Raw genomic sequence first — 20,560 nt, 5'->3', positions numbered from 1 at the left:
TTTATGGCTACAATCCCAAACATAAACCAAATTATTTCCTTTAAAATTCTCTTTCTTAACAAATTAAACATATAAATTGTAATTTGCTGTTCATTCAACCTACTTTCTCCACTAAGGTCAACGGACAGGATAGCTCTTGGATACTGGTATGAAGTGTTCTTCTCTGAGAACATGCTGCGCAAAGTCAGAGAGCTGCCCGAGGACCGCGTTAAAGGAGAGGAGCACCTGTCCAGGAATTCAACAGAACTGTCTTCATAATCCGAATAATCTGAAAAGTTAAAAGAAAAGAAGTCGCTCTTACAAAAGTAAAATTCATGACAAAAACCCCAAAAGAATATTGTGTATAGATTATACCGCAGCATTATGTTGACAAGTAAAGAATATCAATGCTGAGGTATCAGGATGATGAAACTGTAAATAAGAAATGGCAAAAGCTCTTCATAACATTTTATTAAAAAATTTCCAGTAAGAAACATATTCATCCTGCACCATCTGCTATCCTTAGAGATGCTGCTGGTGACTCTCTCTTTTGCCTTAGGTCTGCTTGCAGCACTACCAGCATTGCTACTTAGAAGCAACCACAGATGACCCTGTCAGTTTAAGTTATAAAAGCTTGTCTGCACCCCTGCAGAGGAGCACAGGGAGCCCAAAGAAAATTGCCTTTGGATCTTCCCAGGCCCATCCCAGGAGACATCAATGGGCCAAAAGGTCCAGGAATGGGCTAGGGAGCATCCCAGGAGAGTACATACACATAGCCCCAAAGGAAGAGGATGAGCAGGCAAACAACAAACACACCCTGGCCAGGCCCCTCTCAGACTCTCCCAGCAGTGCCATCACCTCCATTATCCATGCATGAAACCCCTCACGATCTGTTACCCACAGCAGCTCTCTGGATCATCTTCTGGACTAAGGGCAGTTGCAGCCCAGTGGGCTGCCAGTGGGGGACACTATGGGATATGGGGCAGAATCATTTTGGGTTTGCAAATGACTTATTATGAAATGTCCAGGGAAGAAAATAAAGGTGGGGAAAATGGATGGACTGAAGAGATTTGGGGAAGAGCAATTACAGGGAGAACGAGGGAATAACAGGATACAAAAGGCCAGTTATGCATTAATAGTTTTGTGGTCAGTACACCCATCTGGCCATGCCCTGCATCCAGTCTGTGATGGCAAAGGTTGTACGTTTTTCTCCTTGGAGCCATTGAAAACTTGTCTAGACATAATCCCGGGCAACCAGCACCAGGACAACGGGGTTGGACCACTGCACCTCCACTTCCAACCTCAGCTATTCTGTGATTCTTATTAAATCTCATTTCCATCTCTTACACTGGGGAGGAGCTCTCCATTCAGGGTTCAGGTGTGTACATGGTCCATGTGCCAGCAAATGGAGTGGCACTGCAGGTCGAAAGGTCCGTGTATCTGTGATGCCAGCACTCAGACTGCAGTGACTGCAGTGCCAGCCCCATGCCAGGGATCTCTGGTAACAGAGGCCCAAGAGCTCATGCTACAGCACCTGCAGCCAGTCCAAGTGTCTGATTGCTTGCATGGATCAAGCTGGACCAGCTAATGAGCAGGTGAAATGGCCTGAGAGCAAGGGGTCAGTGGGTCTGCAAGGGCAAGCTCTGGGTGGAAGTGCCTCTCTAAGCAGGAGAGCTGGGGTGGGGGGGCTCTGGGGACCTGGGGAGTCCTGGCCAGTGCTGGGAGTGTGAGAGAATGCGCACGGAAGTGAGACTGTCTGTACTGCAGTGGGGCTGCTGCCCCCTGAGCTTGTATCTGCAGGCACCAGAAACTGGAAAGACTGGGATTCAGAGGAGCTACTGGTAGCCAGTGTCTGAGCCCACCTGTTGCAGAGATCCCCACTTATACACCTCTGTATTATCTTCCTGCTCAGCCAGAGAAAGGAGCAGGATGAGGCTGTTGTAACACACACACAAGCATAGACAACACCATGTGCTTCTGCCTGCTGGTCATACAGTGGTACTGACATTTATATTGATAACAGCATCATATCTTTTCCTCTAATACAAACTATTTTCAACAGTCTCAAGAAACATATTTGCAACCCTGTCCCTAATCATAATGACTGGAGAGACTGTCCTAGGAAAGCCATGTAATTGCAAATCATTGAATAGTTAGGCTTGGAAGGGACCTTAAAGATCATTTTGTTCCATGCCCCCTGCCATGGGGAGGGGACACCTTCCAGTAGACCGGGTTTTTCAGAGGCCCATCCAACCTGGCCTTCAACACTTCCAGGGATGGGACATCCACAACTGCTCTGGGCAATCTGTTCTGCTGGCTCACCATCCCCTCAGAAAAGAATTTCTTCCGAATATCTAACCTAAATCTACCCTCTTTCAGTTTAAAACTGTTACCCCTTGCCCTATCACTACACTCCCTTTAAAGAGTCCCTCCCCATCCTTCCTGTAGGTCTCCTGTAAGTACTAGGAGGCTACTACAAGGTCTTCCCCCAGCCTTTTCTAGGCTAAACAGGCTCTCAGCATCTTCTCATAGGGGAGGTGCTCCAGCCCTCTGATCATCATTGTGGCCTTCCTCTGGACCCTGAGCATGCCCATGGCTTTAATCAGTAATTATGAGTAGCTACCCATCAAACTTAATACTTCAAATACAAGCAAGTAATCAGATTACTGCACTTTGATCCTTCTGTAGGAAGCACTCCTGCTTTCACCTGTAACTACAGTTTTCCTGCTATGGGTTCCACAATATCCTCTCCTAGATAACCTTCCATGAAGTCAATTTTCCCTTTACTGTCTCTGTCCAATGCACACTATCTCCAGCATTTCCCAAGTGTATTCACTGTAGTCAACCCAAGGAGCAGCTGTACTTCATGCTGGATGGCTTTCAACCTCACTGCAACAGAGCAGCATAAAAACCAGGTGTTACCTACCTTCTGCTACACATGGGTTTTATACAGTCAGTAAATCATACACACACTTGGAGCACAAAAAACAGTTTTTGTTGGGGTTTGTTGGTTTGTCTTAAAGCCTTGTGCAAAACTTACCTGGGACACCCAACGTACCCATTCCGTCTTGTTCCCCAAGATGCCTCAATTTGATTTCAAACAAAAGGAGCATGCCTCACACCCTTACACATCTATCCACACCTGGAGTGGATAGTCCTGGAGAGAGAGTGCTGCTTCTTTTGACAGATCAGCTTTTTCAGGGTCAGACACTGGAGTCAGAATCCACCAGAGTATTTTCATTTCTTCCCCAGTTAAAAAATAATCCATATTGAATACCTCTGCCTTGCTAAACCCAGATTTTCACAAGATGAATTTGCAAAGAATAAAATACTCAATTTTTACTCACTCTGCCTTTTGCATCTGGATTTAAGATTTCTATTTGTTGAGGCATTAGGCATATTTTCTTCTCATATTTACAAACACTGGGTGAGACCCCTAGAAATTGGAACCTAAATATGATACCTCTGCCAAGCTTCTAAGTTTCAAGACAAGCTGGTAAAAACACCAAAGGAATAAAAAGATGAGATAAAAAAGAACAACAACAGAAAAAAGCAAAAAAACCCAAAAAACAAAACAAAAAACGCCCAAAAAACAACAAGCCAAAAAACCAAAAAAAACCCACAAAAACCCACAAAAATCCCCAGCCCACAACAAACCACCTTATAACCACAAGAAGACAAAACCAAAGAACAATACTGGGCACATACCTAGCACCTTATCAGCATCTTCTTGTAAATACTTAGATGCCTTCCCAGTGCAAGTAAGAAGCTCCCAATGATTTTTAGGTAAAATAAGCAATTGAAGTTTATAGCATAAAATTATATTACTCCAGTATAAAGATGGTGAGGTACACAAAACCTACAGTAGTGCAATTCACACTCAAGAACTGCATGATCTGGAAGCATTTTCATGTTAGAGCACAAATCTTGGACAGAGAAACAAATAATCCTTGACAAAAAACATTTGTCAAGGCAATAGACAAGGCTGTTACAACAGAGATGCCAACCTCAGCTGTTAAGGATTAACTGTTAAAGAGGGGGTGCATTGCATACAGTAAACCACTGAAATTCAGCAACAAACTAGATGCTAGAATAATTTTAATGTCCAAGCTAAATATATAGGACACGTATACAGAGCTTCAAACAAAGAATTTAAAGAGATGAAAACAACAAGCATGTATTTTTGAGGAAGAAAAAACATCTATGAAATATGTATGTCTATCACATAGAGACAGGCTAGAAATACAAGAAAAAGAGAAGTCACAGACCCAAGTGTCCTTTTCATATTTAACACTAAAACTTACTCTTGGACATGTCTGAAATTTTACATCCATATTGTTTACAAACAAGTTTTACTATCTAATGCTAGAAATATACTGGGCGATTTCAGTTACTTTAAAAAAATATAAATGGAACTTACCATGCTGCTTTGATTTCTTCTTTTTTTTCTTCTTCTTTTTCTGCTTTGGTTTATGATCTTTTTCCTTCTTCTCCTTTTTCTCCTTTTCTTTTTCTTTCTTTTTAGCTGAAATAAAAATTAAACAATTTAAAGCAGCTTAAACTAAACAAGGCATTCAAAATCAAGTGCTCTAGTTGTCTAGTCAGATCAAAATGATTCAGTTAATTTACTTGATATCTTTGGCACATCTCTTATTAATAGTTGATATAACAGTTCAAAGAAATCTCATTTGACAAATAGCATAATTTTAAGTATTTCAAAGTAAGACATCATAGCAGAAAAAAATACAGCAAAGTACACAAAATATGTAGTATCATATAAATAGCTTGTAACTTCTATTTTACTTACAGTTTATAACAAAAAGATTTGGGCAAGAGAAAAAGCTTTCACAAGTGCAAAATTCCCAATTATAAAGGCTACATTATCCTAAATCCACGTATTAGGCCTACAGAAAGACACTTGAAGGAAATTTCAGTATCACAAATCTGCTGCTGCTGTCAGCACCCTGCACTATACAGTGGCATCCTCATAGAAAACTGATTCTGACTAGAATTTGACACATTTTTTACGCTGCAGTTCATTTTTAACCACTGTTGGTATACACATGAGGACAAGTACTTTGACTCTGAAAAATTATTTTTATCCTGTTAATTCTCCCCAGACAAAATACATCCCACATTTTCACTCTATTTCTTAAGTTATCAGTAGGAGACAAATAATAAGGAAATTAACTTGCTACAAAAAATAAGCCTTGAAGTCAGGATTGTTTTCTGCACACAAATTGGATCAGTCTTATCTTCTTGAGGAACACAGAGACAAAACTTTTACCTCCTGAAAAAACGAGGCAGAATCACTTCTGAATTCTTGCCAGTCTCTAATAATTTATTTTGAACACAGGATAAAACCAGAGTCCTCTTCAATTTATATTTTATTTCATAAATTGACAAATGTTTTGCTAGTAACCCTTGTTTGCTCTTCCCATCTCAAGTCTGACAGTACAATGAAACAGCCAGTATTATTCATTCTACTAAAAAAACCTCATTCAAATGAAAAACCAGAGGCAGTGGGTTTATAAGTACTTTAGGATCCCTCAAAATCCTTGCTATGGGCACTTTCATTTTATCTTACAAATTATTCTTCTATAACAAACCTGTCATATACACAAAAACTTTTTGTAAGACCTTAACAAACAAAAAGTGCAGCTGGGCCCAGGAAATATTTTATGCTTTTACATCTGCTCTTCAGAGACATTAAGTGTTAGAGAATTTTTCTTTTTTTCCTAAAAATAATATTGCTCTCTATGTACCATATGTTGAAGAACTTTTCTCTTCCAGTTTTCCTTTTCTTTCCATTCTAGCTGCACCTGCAAATTGAAGAATATATGCCATAAGGCCAATGTCTGGCTGATGACCTACTTTCTTGTAAAATTCATTAGACTGTAAAAAATCCTAATGGCACACAGTAACAAGAAACATACAAACAATACAATTATTTTTCATGTCATTTTACAATTATTTTTATTGTCTAAAGCACTGGAAACAAAAAGTATTGTAGTTTACCAACTTCTGAATGCTTGTCCTTCTCAATCATGTTCTTTAATATTTTCTCCTTCAGACTCTCAAAACATTTCTCCTTTATGGGCACAGAGCACTGTGTCTCTGTCCCTTCAGAGCTCACTGATGTGGAAGACCTCTTTTTTTTACTATTCCCTTTGGGTAACTTGAGACTACTGGTTAAAGGCATTTCCAGATGCAAGGCATGTACATGGGACGAGGGTGCTGAAAACAAGAAGATGGATTTACTCGGCATTCCATAAGGATTGCAGCCAGCCAGGGCTGGGTCAGATCACTGAAATGTCAATATTGGTCATATCATCATCACACTTATCAGATAATTACTGCATATGAATGTCTAGATCTTAGTCTTACATACAAGACAATACATCCCACAGAAGGTTTCTTCCTATGTTTTGGAATTTGCACTCGCTTTTAAACTGCCTGTACTGGTTAAAATGTGCTTTTGCTGACACTTCTAAGCCTTTTTGTTTCCTGTATTTCACTGTAATAGAAACCCACAAGAGTAACAGCTAAAGGTGCTGACACTGTCAGTATCATTTAAGTTAATGCTCCATTATGTTTACAGAAAAATTAAGCTCTGGTACAACATTTTTAATCCTACGTATAAAACATTTCTGGTAATTGAATTTTTCATTGATTTTAATACTTAAAATAACTCACTTTCATTAATCCACATTTGAATTATTTGCAAAAGTACTGTGATTTGTCAGAATTCAGCATCATATACGGGTAATTTCTATCTTGTACTATTTAGAAAAGTTTATTCAGTGAAATATGTAGCTGTTTTTTTAGCTTTTTATCTGATGCAAGTTAGGAAGCAACAAACTGAAAACAAAACAAAACTGAAATTATAATTTTCACTGCTAATATTTATAATAATTTTAAAATAATCGAACTAAAATAAAAGTTATTTATAAAGAACATTACTGAGGTAATTCAAAACTCTCTATTACTGTGTCCATCAATATTGTGAGAGCTTCAAGTTTCATCTAGGTGTAATCAGGAAAGCCTAATTTTTATCAGACCCTTGAGGACATTTCAGGACCATGCCAAGGACATACTGTACAAAAATGCAGCTCTGTGAAGTCATAAGGGGTTCACGTTTTTCCATGCCAGCTGTAAACACTTGGAGGCACAAGTTAACTTCGGTGTCTCTCAGAACAGCCCAACAAAAGCATTACCATGTAAAAATAAAAAAAAATTAAAAAAAAAAAATCCTGAAAAATACCTGCTACTGGTCAAGATATTCAACAAGACAAAATACGGAGCTGAGAATGCACTAAGCAGCACTAAGATAATTTAGAAAATTCATCAGTCATAAAAAGATTCTGGGGAAAAGACAACACTTCAGGGCTGACCCTGTACAGTGGCCTTCCCGACTAGGACAGACCAACCAAATTCTACTGGGATACAGCACAGCTCACACAACACCCACTCCCACTCCTACCAGCCTTCCTGGGAACGCAACCAAAATGCCACCAGTCAGAAAGCCACAGGGCCAGAAAGAGCAATAGAAAGTGGTGCATCCCATCTCACACCACACAGCACTTTGAAATGCCAGATGTCCCCAGCTGCAGGACAGCTCTGGACCATGCAATCCAGGCAGCAGCAGCTGCTCAGTTCTGGTGCTGGCTCCTGCCACATGCCACGAGCTGCATCACCATGGCTGGGGCTACCTGAGTCTTTCCACTGCCTCAAATCAACCATCTCACCTAAGACCATAATCCTTTTAAGACTAATTCAGGCTCTTGCCTTTGTCTGTATTTCAAGTGCATTTAGCTTGCTGGAGTACTTATCATTGACACAAAACACTATCCAAATTACTCCTTTCTTGGGTTTCCTAATTACCATTTGTCTCTGTTACAGGACTGAACTGCTCTGCCATCTGTAGAGCAATAAGTATATTTTAGCACATTAGTAAAAGAAAAAAGTGACACTTTCCCACATCATCATGCTATCAACGTCTTGTCTCATTTCTAAAAAGAGTGCAAAAGGATCACCCAAATGCACGTAATTCAGTTAGGTCACTGCCATTTTGATGAAAAGATGTGAGAACACTCCATCCAAACAACCTCAAGGGAAATTTAGTCTCAACATTAGATGAATTAGTATTTAAACTTTATTATTGAGAAGAAACCCTGACCTGATATCCAAATATGTTTTAATACCAACAGCCACAACAAAACAAATTTCAGGATCTCAATAATATTCAAGCACATTTGACAAAGTAATCAATAACTGTTTGAGGGAACACTTATATTGGGCAGAAATCTGCTGCTGTCAAGCAAATACGCATCTTGCTGTCAGAACTCTCCAAACTGCCTTTCTGTAGTAATCTGAAAATAAAAATTGCTATAATGCTGTATACACTGCAATGTCATTCTTGGCTTTTACTTTTCTTCATTGAAAATCATTTTAGACTAAGACTCTTAAATTCTCAAATCCTACATAAAGTGTTAAGGCTTGAAAAGTCTACTTTTCAACTGTGCAATCACTATGCTTTACATATAACCACAAAATTAGACAAGGTAGTCAGTTGGAAGGGCAAGTAACAAATACAACCAGAAAAATATTAGTTCCTTTATGGAAATGCTACCTTTTTTTTTGAAATGCTACTTTTAATTGAAATTTCATTCCTCTTAAGGAGTCTAGCCAGCCACCTCCCACACAGCGAACGTGGGAGGTCTGCAGTTAACACTCAGCACAAAGACGACCAGAGATTGGACTTGGTAAACTACTGATTTTGTCACTGTTCCAAGATCAATTTTATCACTAGAAGACTAATTTCAGATTAAAAAGAAATGCAAACCACAGCATTCCCAGTCCAGTTAATGACATGTTTCCAGTGCTACTCATCCTGTTATGGCACAGGGAAGTGACACAAGCCCCCTCATGCAAGTACAGGCACAGGACAGGATGCTGTGCCACAAGTACAGCAGCACAGCTGGGCTTGCAGTGCTACTGCTAACTGAGATTCATCAAGTTCAAATGAATTGTAGCAATCTGAAGCAACTTATTTTGTTGACTGATATTCTATTTCACGGCTTTCCATGTTTCAAGTAATATCATAAATATCATCATCTGCATTAATACACAACTTAAATCCTATTGCGATAGAAATATCAATCATGCTGGTCATATTTAATTTAGTGTTTCAAATTCCCAGTGCATAGGATCAATTTTATACCTAAACAGACTTTTAAGTGTCTATCACAGATTAATACTGGACCCTGCCCAAAATGATGTCTTTAGGAAGAATAAGCCCATGAAAAGGTTCTTGCTTGCCTCATAACCAACCCAAACTGGGAACTTCTGGGCAGAGATTAGAATGGCAGGCATTCAAATTAGGGAGTAACTCTGTTAATAGATGGTTGGAGTAAAACAAACAGCCCCAAAGTAACAACAGCAAGTAACAAGATGAACCATAGTTCATCCCTCTTACAAGCAAGGTAAACACTGGCAAGAGATTTTAAAAAGAGACCTATATTATTTACTGAAAATTTTGTACATCAGCTGTTTCTTGTTCCTGCTGCAGTAAACCTGTTACCAAGGAAATTATATAAAAGTATGCAATGTTTTTATTTCTTTTAGTCTTAAATGCAAATTTTCCCCATATAGTTAACCCAATGTTACCATACTAGCAACATTGTCTATAAGCGTTAGGATAGGATATAGCAGCTAGCAATAATAAATTATATTAGCATTACAAATATTATATTGCTAGATTAGTAAGTGTTAACAGTATCTTCCTTTTACTTATATCTCAAAGCCCAGATTGCTTGCTGAAATTATGTCTGCTCAATATACAACAGTTAAACTAACATAAATGGTGCAGAGTTACAGAAACCAAGAAAAACTACCAAAAATTTAAAAGAGAAGCACAACTACAGAAAGACCTGAAGTTCATGTATTCAGAATGGCAAATCTACAGTGTTTTGCAAGTATTCTGACTGACTGTGGATTTAAACTCTTTGAAACAAAACAGATGCAGATTTATAGTAGTTCTTTCAGGTCAGTTACAGAACAGTTTGGATTTTACACCAGAGTTCTCAATTTGTAATGTACAGAGTCACAATGCATACATAATGGTAAACAGTGCAGTGTATGAAACTGCACTTAGATGTTTCTGCATAACACAAATTTAACTCTTCTCAATTATCTCAAGAATGGATAGGAATGAGGAAAGCTTTGGGCACCTCTCCTGTATATATTTGCTTGCCATTGTTTAAACAGATAATCAGAAAAGTACTGATAAATAGAGTGGATCCTATTAATTTTCCTGAAGCATGCAAGAATTTGGTGTAATTATGTGTGCTTCAGGAACATGACTTGAGAACCTGTGCTATTTCAAAGGCAAAACAATGCCTTCTAAAGCAGAGAACACAACAAATTTATTCAATAGTCTAAACTAACTCCAAAGGTTTCAAACCTGAACTTTAAATCTACATTTTTCTTTTTCTTCTAAGATTATGAGAAGGATAAACATGTTTCACCAGAGTTAAAAGACTGAGATGAACCCAAAACACATGAGTTTCAGTTACAGAGTCCTAGTGATACCATTGACAGAGGCAGATAGCTCCAAAACCTGCTATGAAATCTGTGAATTAAAGATATCAACCTGCTTAGATTAGTCTTTCAGGCCACAAAGCTTATACCCAAGAAGCTGTTGGGCTAGATGCTCCAAACTACTGAAAACTTCTAACATTTGGACAAGAAGTCAGTATGAAAGCTCAAGACACAGTTCCATTTATTGCATGAAGGAAAACTGTAATACATGAAAACTAGGAACAAAATAGATGAGTCTGGAAGGTAAAAACTCAGAAGACAAAAATGTAGCTGGCAAATCAGTTCTTTTAGAGCTTGTAACTCTTAAAATTATATAGATATGAAAAAAGGCTCATTAAGCCTTTTTATATACAGTATAAACTATCCTCTGGTATAGGCTGGAAGCACTTCTGGCTTCCCACTATGAACTCAAGTAGTAACGACAGACAACTTATCAGGGAATGTTTTTCCCTGACACAAACTGTGTGGACATGTCACATAATTTTGAGTCATTAAATAAAGGTGGCTCTAAATGAAATTTATTCTTTCTGTTATTGCTTCAGCTGTGGCCAAGACCAAAACCCAGCTCAACAAACAGGTCCGAAGTACACTCCTGAGTGCTGGGTTTAGAACTGGCTCACTCTGCCCCGAGTCAGGCCCATTACAGGAGCAGGCAACTTCCAGCATTACCAAGTATAAATAAAATGAGCCAGAAAATATATCAGAAAAGCCAGAAGTTAAATTCCTAGTAACTGAAATTACTTCTACCAAACAGGAAAGAGATGCTTGTTGGAAGCTGTTGCTTTCTTTTATGATCTTGTTCAGTGAGTGGGCAAATACACATCTCCCAAAAGCACTTCTCTTAGTGGCAGGAGACATGACATAGAAAGGACTCCTATAGAAGTAATTTCCCCAGGAATCTGTTATTCTACTGCTGTGCAATGTATCAAGGGCAAACGAAGACTGTCACGTGGTTTCACTCAAGAAATTAAGTAATATTTTAATTTTAATATTTTAAAAACCTTAAGTGGTGGCTCACTAGAGATACCCATAGCCCTTATTTTGACAAATTAGTTTAAGAGATTCATAGATTAATAGACTAAAATATGGTTTAAGTATCATAACTCTATCCTTTAAGGTCATGCTGTCCTCCCTTACTATCAATCACACTTATCAAAAACTTTCCAAACAGCGTATAATAATTTGATTTTTTTCCCCCCTTCCTACTTTTCTGAACAATTTTCTCATGAAACGAAACAAAACAAAACAAGAATTTTTTTTAAAAGGCTTTAAAAGAATTCCTTCTTGGAAACCGGTTAAAAATGGTATGATACCCACATAGGAGACTTATTTATAAAAAAAATTATGTGAACACCTAGCATACACTGGACAAAAACATCCCACTTTCAGGGGCTGCAAACCACTCTGCTGATCCTTCCCCACATCTCTTGGTTACCTCTATCCAAGCGTTTCACATAAACCACAGTAGACAATAAACTGCTACAAAGGGAGAGGCAGCACAGAGTTGCAGCACTGGGCTCTGTGCTGATTTTGACGGTGACCAAGTCTATATAAAGGTTTTTGATGATTTTTCAGAAATATTTTTAAGTAACATCTTGTAGCAAGCAGAGGACAGAATTTCCACTGCAAACAGAAGCAAAGCAGAGGAGTGCTGACTGTCTTCAAGAACACCACTGTTTTAAAGCCGAAGCCACAAAACAGCATGTTAGTAAACACTTCATTAATTATTTTTACAACTTTTAGCAAAAATATTTTTGAAAGAAATACTGCTTACTACATTCCACACTCTCAGATTCCCCTTAAAGCGTGTTAGAAGTGCTAATGCAGCTCTAAGCCAGTGAAGACAAAGAATATGCAGATGAATGGAGTCCAGAAGAGAGGCAGGTTTTTGAGTGTGCAGAAAGGAAAATAAAAAGTATCCCCTCTGTCTGTGGGATTGAATACACACACATTTTAACCCTACAACTATAAATCTCTCTGGTTGTATACTGAATCTCTTTACCTGACGCTGTTGTAGCTACTCTTCCATCAGTTACTGCTTTGGAAGAAAGATATGTAATCATCTGAATATCTTCCTTGTCTTTACTGGGATATTCATTACGGAAAGTGGATTCTGTGGATAATGGTGCTGTAACTTCCGAACTACGGCTTAAATCAAGAGGGAGACATGGTCCACGCTTCTCAAGTGACACATGAGCAACATCAGGTACTACATAAAAGAAAAAATGTCATGTTAAAAAAGATACATGGGTCCAACAAACAAGTCTGGATTGCAGTGTTACATAACATAGGAACAGCATACAGCTTTAGCTACAGCAAGTCAAAATATTCCATTAGTTGAAAACCACGAAAGGTCTAATTTTTATGATTCAATTTCTCTCGGGCAGTTCTTTATTAGATTAAGATACATTACCCTCCAATTTTGATGACTGTTGGTTTTGACCACTGATGGAGAACACTTTTCCATCAGTAACTGAAGAGGGAGAAGAAACTTTTTCTACAGAATCATCAGGCAAGGAGCAAGTGGCTAAACGCTGTGATCTTCTTCTCCGTTGGCTATTTTTGTAGGATCTAGGGGAATTCACTGGCTGTGATGGACCTAAAAAGAGATCTTTCAATGTTCATGAAGCAGAGAGATACACCATCATCTTACCGCAGCATTTGAGATCTAAAGATGGGGAGTGCTTTAAGTAGCTCTTGCTTGCAAAGCTGGCAGTCACAGCAAAACTGGTAGAAGTAATTACAAAACTGTGACTACCAGGAGCAAAGAAAGATTTATGCTCAACACAGGGTTCTGGGTTTTGCTTATTATAAATTACTAGGGCACCTACTTCCCAACTGCTAAAGGTGGTTGTTTTAGGCAAGCAGTGTATTTACAGTAAGCAACCCTCCCCACACAACCCAGGAAGTAGGCTACTTATAATAGAAGGGGGCAACAAGATTTAACAATAAACAGAACAAATGATCACAGTTAAAGATCTAATAAGTCATGGATAGTGTTAACATACAACTTGAAAAAATAATCAAAAACAGTGTTTAATTTTATATCCCACCTCCTGCCTTCTGCTAACCTGATATCAATACCCCAACTGAAATTCAAATGCACACTGCCAGTGCATGGCACAGTAAGAAGGCTCCAGAACTTTACACTTAACAAAAAAAGAAAGGGGAGGGAGGAGGATTGATATAGGTTAATATAGGCCTGATTCATTAAAAACAAAAAACCCACACTCCCCTACACCTCTCCAATATTACTCAGTTTCAGAAAATTTTTCTTTTTAGAGTCAGATATACAGATTTAAAAATAAAGACATGACAAAACCAACTTTCCAGTAGAGGTAAAAAAAATGTGGAAGCCAAAGATTAAAAGACCACACTAACAAGATCTAATCTACTAAGTAACCAAGTTTTAAATAAGCTATTTAAAAAAATATTGCTACAGAGAAGTCCAACTTAATCCAAAATATAAGCATGCTCCAGGAAAGCTACTTACCATTGCTCTAGGGGTGGGGATGGAAGGCGTATTACAATATGGATGACTGCTAATATTTTGTGGGGACAAAATACAATTTTTACCAATGTGTACTGAATAAATGAAGAAGGCTGAATTGGCACCCCTCCCTTTCCCACTCATTTAAAGTTATCTGTGAGCAAAGATTAAAAAGAAACCTATAAGTGAAACTATAAAATCAAGGTTAAGGGGAACACATGATGCAGGTTGAGTCTTCCATCCTCAACTACTACTCTAAAAGTGGAAAAAAAAAAAAAAAAGTAGCTTTTGACTTACTGACACCTGCACTTATTTTAACCTTTGGCCTCATAATTTAATGTTCTTTAAGCCAAGAACCTGACACTAAACAACTCTAAAAACCTAACATAATCTCAAAAAAAAAATTATAGAAATACCTTAATATTCACAAAATACAACGTATTCAAGCATGCAGCGTAAAGCTTTCCCTATTCTTCTGATAAACAGTATTTTGGTACTTGGCAAATCAGTCACACATGTTAAGAAGCTGAAAACCCATGGGATTTTTCTGGGACAAGGAAACACAATTTTTTATATTTTTCCACCACAGATCTTGAACCCATCTTCTCTTTCACATCGTGTTTGGAGGAAATATCACATAAGGTGAAGAATGCCACAGCCAACAGGTACAGAACGTCAGCCTGCTGAAGGTGAAGTTTCTCAGAGAAGGAAAGGTCCACACCAAGGTGTACGTCTTTTCTTTTTAATGAATCAGGCCCTTTTCAGAAGGGAGGTTTGATTTTTCCTGTATCACTGTTAATGCTAGTGTGAAGATTTAAGCTAGAGGGAAAGCCAACCCTTAAAAGCCATGCCTCTATAAATATCAATATATTATTTAAATGTATTACTTCTGGTAGAGTAATTCAAATGCCTTATTATGTGACTTGACTTTTTAAATAGTGAGCTACCCCTAATTCTCCCACTTGGACATTTTATTTAAAGCAGATTCATTTTTAAAAGCAATAGCCATTTACAACCAAAGAAAATTTCTGTATATCTCTTATAAGTAGTTACGGTATTTTTTTTAAAATGTCTGTGCTCACTAGTTTTATTTATCACAGAAGAAGGAAGCTGAGAGACCAGCGTCAAATCCTCGACTTGTATTAATTCTGGGGAAAGTGGTGATTTAGGGGGCTTTATACACCCGGAAGAATCTCCAGATTCTTGTTTGCATTTCTTGCTGCGAGCCTTTCCTGAAGACAAAGTTGAGGATAACAGTGCAGGTTTCTGAATGTTGGCAGAACTGCTAATATCAGCTTCATTTTTTTTCTGACTTTGTGGTTTAGGTGAAATCTCCTGAATAAATAATAAAAAATTGATACTTTTATTTCAGTTTCTTCGCTGTAGTTCTTGTATTCTATTTTGCTCTTTTTAAAAGCAATTTTAGTACTCAAACATATATTAAAGCAACATTATTTTAAGTACAAATGAAAACTATTTAAAATGCATCACATTAAATTTTGCTTTTTTTAAAGGAGCACTACCAATTGTTTTCAGTATTCAGAATGCTCAATTCTTACTATTTGAAACACCTACAAAAAAGCCTGAAAATAAAACATTTTCCCTCTATTCCCAATTTAAAAATTCAATGAAGTATTTTTAGTTTTCTCTTTTGTCTTCACTGTCAGTGCAGTCTCCCAGTAAAACCTGGAGGGCATCTGTTCCCAGCCAGACTACACACACTGATGCACATCACAGAGCATTTCATGCTGGAAGGGACCCCTAAGGATCCCCAAGTCCTCCTCCCTGCTCCTCACAGGACTGCCTGCTGCTGAATCACGACTGGGAGTGTTATCCAGACACTCCTTGAACTCTGGCACTGCTATGAGCAAACAATCCTTCCTCAGAGGATTGCAGGTCTAAAAAAAGTTGCCAAAGTTTTCCCTACACAGTCATTTCCCCCACCAGAGATGGGGGAGGAGAAAAAAAAAAAAAAAAAAAAAAAAGCAGTTCCTCAGGAAAACTATATTTAACAAGGAATTTGTATTTTTGAGAACCTGAAAAAGTTGATAATGCTCCTTTAAGGAATGTCTGAAAACAATTAAAAGTTTCCAACACACTCTCACACAACCCCTTTCAGTGCTGGGAGTCTGGATTTCACCACATTATATGTTTGTGCAAACATGAAGAAATCACAACTTCTAGCACCACAGGGTTAAATAGATTGCTAACTGTCGGGGGAAAATGAGCAGATGAAGAGTTAAAATAGTTTTTGAAGGAAAAAAAGTCACCATATAATGCATGTCTCCAAATTCCTCAATTTTCATCCTTCTTAACACAAATAGTGCTATTTTTAGACCATTAGCATGCATTGACAGACATTAGCATTTTAAATTTTTAACTGGAAGTTCTTCCTACATTACCAAAACTGTGCATGTGTTACAACTTGCCTAATAAGGGCAAACTACAATATCTGAACATAATTTCTCAGGCCTGTCTCCCTTCTTGTCCCAGTTACATCGTACAGCATGGTACCATCTAATAAAACCATAACTAACAAAGCAGAGAGGTATATCTAGAACATGTGCACCACTTTATCCAGACTAGAAACATCGTATCTCTGGTGATTTGATGGTATTGTTGAGTTTTGTTATAAATCGCAATTTTATTTTCCACTAGAACTTTCCATGTTCCAATGGAGGAAAAACAAAAAAAAGCAAAACAAAACCCCACAAGTGCACATTCTATGTCTGTAAAAAGGTGCCCCTGAATGCTATATGAACGGCTCGCTGGGATTATCCTGTAAAGATCCGGTGCAAAACATCCCATTCAGCAGACATCAGCTCTACCTTGAATAACTCCATTACACATGTACTAAGTGCAGTTTATTCGTTTAAATAAAATATTCCATGAACTGTAGAGTATACCTATGCTGGTTATGAGAGGTATTACCAGAAATTAATTAGAGTCGTAACTTGTAAATAAACAATTTTATTGTTCATCTTCACAGATGTGAAAGACATACTACAGCATCCATTACTTTCAAATTACAAAGTTATTTAAACAAGATTAAAAAAATTAAATTAAGATTTTGATAAGGTGCTTAACCTCTTAACAGGACAAATTAACATTAAAAATCTTAATGAATTAATGTTATCCATCTACTCAGGTCTTGGTCAAAAGGAAATATAACATGACATACCCTAATACAATTAAATAAACTACTGTATCTGCAACTAATCGTCTGAGCTTTTGGGTTTAAGACCACGGTAAACTAAAAATGTATAAATATAAACAAAAACTTTCATCAACAGAGTCAGTTTTCGGCTATTGGCCTGAATACTTCTACCGTATTCTGAATTACATTATTAAAAAAACCTAGAAGATATTTTAGCCACTCAATTTTATAGCAGTAGCAGACAAAGCCCCTAAGGAATGTCAGCTTCGCTACTGGAAAACTTTTTGGGGAGGTTTATAACTCGGCCATTTTAATTTGAGTTTGGGCAAGAAGTTAGTGAAAAAAGCTTTAAGCTCAAAACATTTCCTCCCCACAGTTAAACATTTAAATGTTTGTGAGGTTTCTGGTTTTAGTTAGAAGCAAAGGAATAGGACAAATTGGGATTTTAGATGCCTCTTTAACGGAGCTTAACTCGTATTTCCAAAAAATGAGGTTTTTCAGACCATTAGCATGTAAACAATGACAGAGACATCTTGTTTTTTATATCTGATCAATAAAACAGGAACAGCCGAGTTACTAAGTCTAAGAAATAACAAAAAGGTTATAGTAAATAATGCACTGCAGTTTATACTGTTGCATACACAGTCTATGTAAACCACAAAGTCCCATTCACTGCAATGGGATTCTGCATGGCAAGATTTACATTGTAATGATTCTCCCAAAAACAACATGCTGTAAGCCATTTCACAGTTTTTTGCACATTGAAAATATCACACACAGTAGCAAGAAAATCATAGCATCTTTAATATGCAAAAATTTGAGAAATGGAATGTCATGTCAATACACTGTAAACCTTTATGCAAAATATCGGTCAATGCATCGGCACCTCAGTGGCTCCACTGGCCCTGACAGTGACAGCATCAAAAACAGAAAATCAGGTTCCACTGACTCATCCAATGCAGCATCAATGGACAAACCAGAGCAATGCAATTATATATCAGCTCTAAAGAACCAGTACAACCAAAATACCAAAACAGGTTTGGGGTAGGGACTGTTCATAGAGTGTGCCGGGGCTAAAGAACAGAAGTGCTCGTTAAAGAATTGCAGGAGGCAAGGCTACTTTGTTCAAATGCTGCTGTTAAAGAAGAATGAAAATGCATACAAAAAAGCTGTATTAAAACTACATTAAGGCTCTGATTTAAATAATTGGAAAGCAAAGATGTCCTGAATCAAGACTACTGTTCACCCTTAGCTTGCTTTCCCATGCTCAGGCATTCAGCCCTTTTTAAATGCAAGACAATGCACAACTCAGAGTCAAGCAATGCCTGAACATGGTGCAATAAGCCAAAGACAAAATGGCAGCCTCCAGATCCTGCCAATATGCAGGTTTAAAAATCAGACCCTTAACATTATTTAAAAGTTTCTTTTTTGTATTTATTAAAATACACACCCTTGCAAAATGTATGGCTCATTGAGCAGTTCATAAAACACATACAAGCCTACAACACCAAATTCTTACAATATAAAAGAAACTTCTTTTAAAAGAAGTTCTATGTGATGTCAAAAACCCTGTTTCAAACACAAATTAAATTTGTGTAAGGGCCTGTTTCTAAGCCAGTCGTAGTTCCAGCTATAAAACTGGACCTTGGGACACTGGTCTCCTCATATTTGTTGCACGGAGACCTTATTTTACTTTATTTTCTGTCAGTTTTCTAACACAAAAGCTCATTATTGAAATTCAAGTCAACACTGTTGTTTAGAGACAATTAAATTCCATACTTCTGGCTCTGCCAGAAATGTAAACATAAGATAAATGTTCAGTTCCCTGTTATATCTGAAGGGGAAAATTTTAATGTTGTAGGTACTACATCTCCATGGCACACTCCAGTGGGAACTTTGCAAAAGAATCAAACTCTACCATTTCATACCTGCTCCAGGACTGGAGCTGTTTCTTTGTTGCCTTCCTTTTTTTCAGCACCATCTGCAACAACAGCTTTGGATGCCAATAAACCTTAGGAGAAAAGTTGCAGAGATTTTTAGTTAGAAGCACCTTGCAACAAGAATTTGTAGAAAAAGAAGCAAAATATCAAGACAGGAAATATGAACTGCATAAATCTACAACACGACTCGTTCTGAAATGGCTCCACACAAAGCTGAACACTTTAAATTAGAAGAAACAAGAAGTTGAAGGACATTCCAACAATGGCATCCTTACATAGGAAGCATTTCTTTGGCACAAGATGAAAATCAAATTATCAATTCTAAAATAAAGCCTTGCCATCCTTCCAAAGCCCAAGCACTTGAGCTTTAAAACCAAACCTATGGTAACTAAATTTTGAAATCAGAATTACTTACAAAACTTTTCTCTCTCTGCCCTTTCCAGTCTTTGAGAAATTCACATCAGAATTTGCATTACTACTTCTTAACTCTAACACACACAAAGCTTTCAGAGACATAACATAACAAGTGATTTAATTTCCAAACAAATATTCTCAGCAGTGGAGCTCCCAAATTACCTCAATAAGATGACTGTACTTGGAGCAAATAATATATTAGAATATGTAACTTCATTCACAAACTTATGTATAATATCACTACTACAAAAAATCTGTAATAGACAAGGCAATATAAAAACAAGAAAGCTTTCTGTCAGCAAAGCGTAAGGCAACAGCTTCAGTTGTACCTCACACAAAAGCTTTAATTGCCTAACAATGCAGAGACAGAAGAAGTTCTATGCCATTAAGAAAAAACAGAATTGAGAAAACCTGAAAACTATAAATCTGAATATAAATTACTATTATAATCTGTGGGAATGTCAGTATTGAGGGTGAAGTGTTGAAGTCCTCAAAAATAACTTGACAAATTCAGAGGAAATTTCTATTGCTTTGATGAATCAGATACGCCCAAAATTATTTTAAGGTGCACAATGCCCAAGGAATTATAAATTAGTGAAGTTTGGGCTCTCAGGAACTGTTCAGGACATTAAAACAAAACAAAGAAAATTTCAGCATTCAACAATAAACACCAGGTGTTTTAACTCATTTACTACTTATGTTAGATTAAGTTATGCTTCAGTTTAAGTTAACTGAAAAGCAGAAATTTACTTAGTCCTATTAGACAAAAACAAGTAATATTATCAGGTAAGATTTTAATTCTGCATTAGACTACATAAAAGAATTAGGTTTTATGGACCTAAATAAACATTTTAAACTTAAATTATCCTATTTCAATCACATTGCAAAAATCAGAGTGTTCTTTATCTTGGCAATCACGCAGTTATATCAAAAAACATAAAATGATTTTCAAAATGAAGTGGAGTTTTAAATACAAAA

General features: G+C 37.3%; 1 protein-coding gene across 5 annotated transcripts in view; it reads right to left on the bottom strand.

The window, feature by feature from the left end:
• PHF20L1 (PHD finger protein 20 like 1) overlaps positions 1-20,560 on the bottom strand; it is a 58,657-nt gene that overhangs the window by 17,871 nt on the left and 20,226 nt on the right. For 4 of the 5 annotated variants that reach the window (XM_039548202.1, XM_039548204.1, XM_039548203.1 and 1 more), the window contains 6 exons: positions 19,157-19,239; positions 15,154-15,406; positions 12,995-13,180; positions 12,584-12,790; positions 4,400-4,504; positions 104-268 (listed from right to left, as the gene is read on the bottom strand). In XM_039548202.1, coding sequence (XP_039404136.1) covers positions 104-268; positions 4,400-4,504; positions 12,584-12,790; positions 12,995-13,180; positions 15,154-15,406; positions 19,157-19,239 — 999 coding nt within the window. Of the gene's footprint in view, positions 1-103; positions 269-4,399; positions 4,505-12,583; positions 12,791-12,994; positions 13,181-15,153; positions 15,407-17,025; positions 19,240-20,560 lie in introns of those variants that run through there. The other variant, XM_039548205.1, reaches the window with a different exon arrangement.

The sequence above is a fragment of the Corvus cornix genome, chromosome 2, assembly GCF_000738735.6.
Source record: "Corvus cornix cornix isolate S_Up_H32 chromosome 2, ASM73873v5, whole genome shotgun sequence".
Classification (NCBI taxonomy): domain Eukaryota; kingdom Metazoa; phylum Chordata; class Aves; order Passeriformes; family Corvidae; genus Corvus; species Corvus cornix.
The sequence above is the reverse complement of the archived record's forward strand: the minus strand, read 5'-3'. Positions and strand labels throughout refer to the sequence as shown.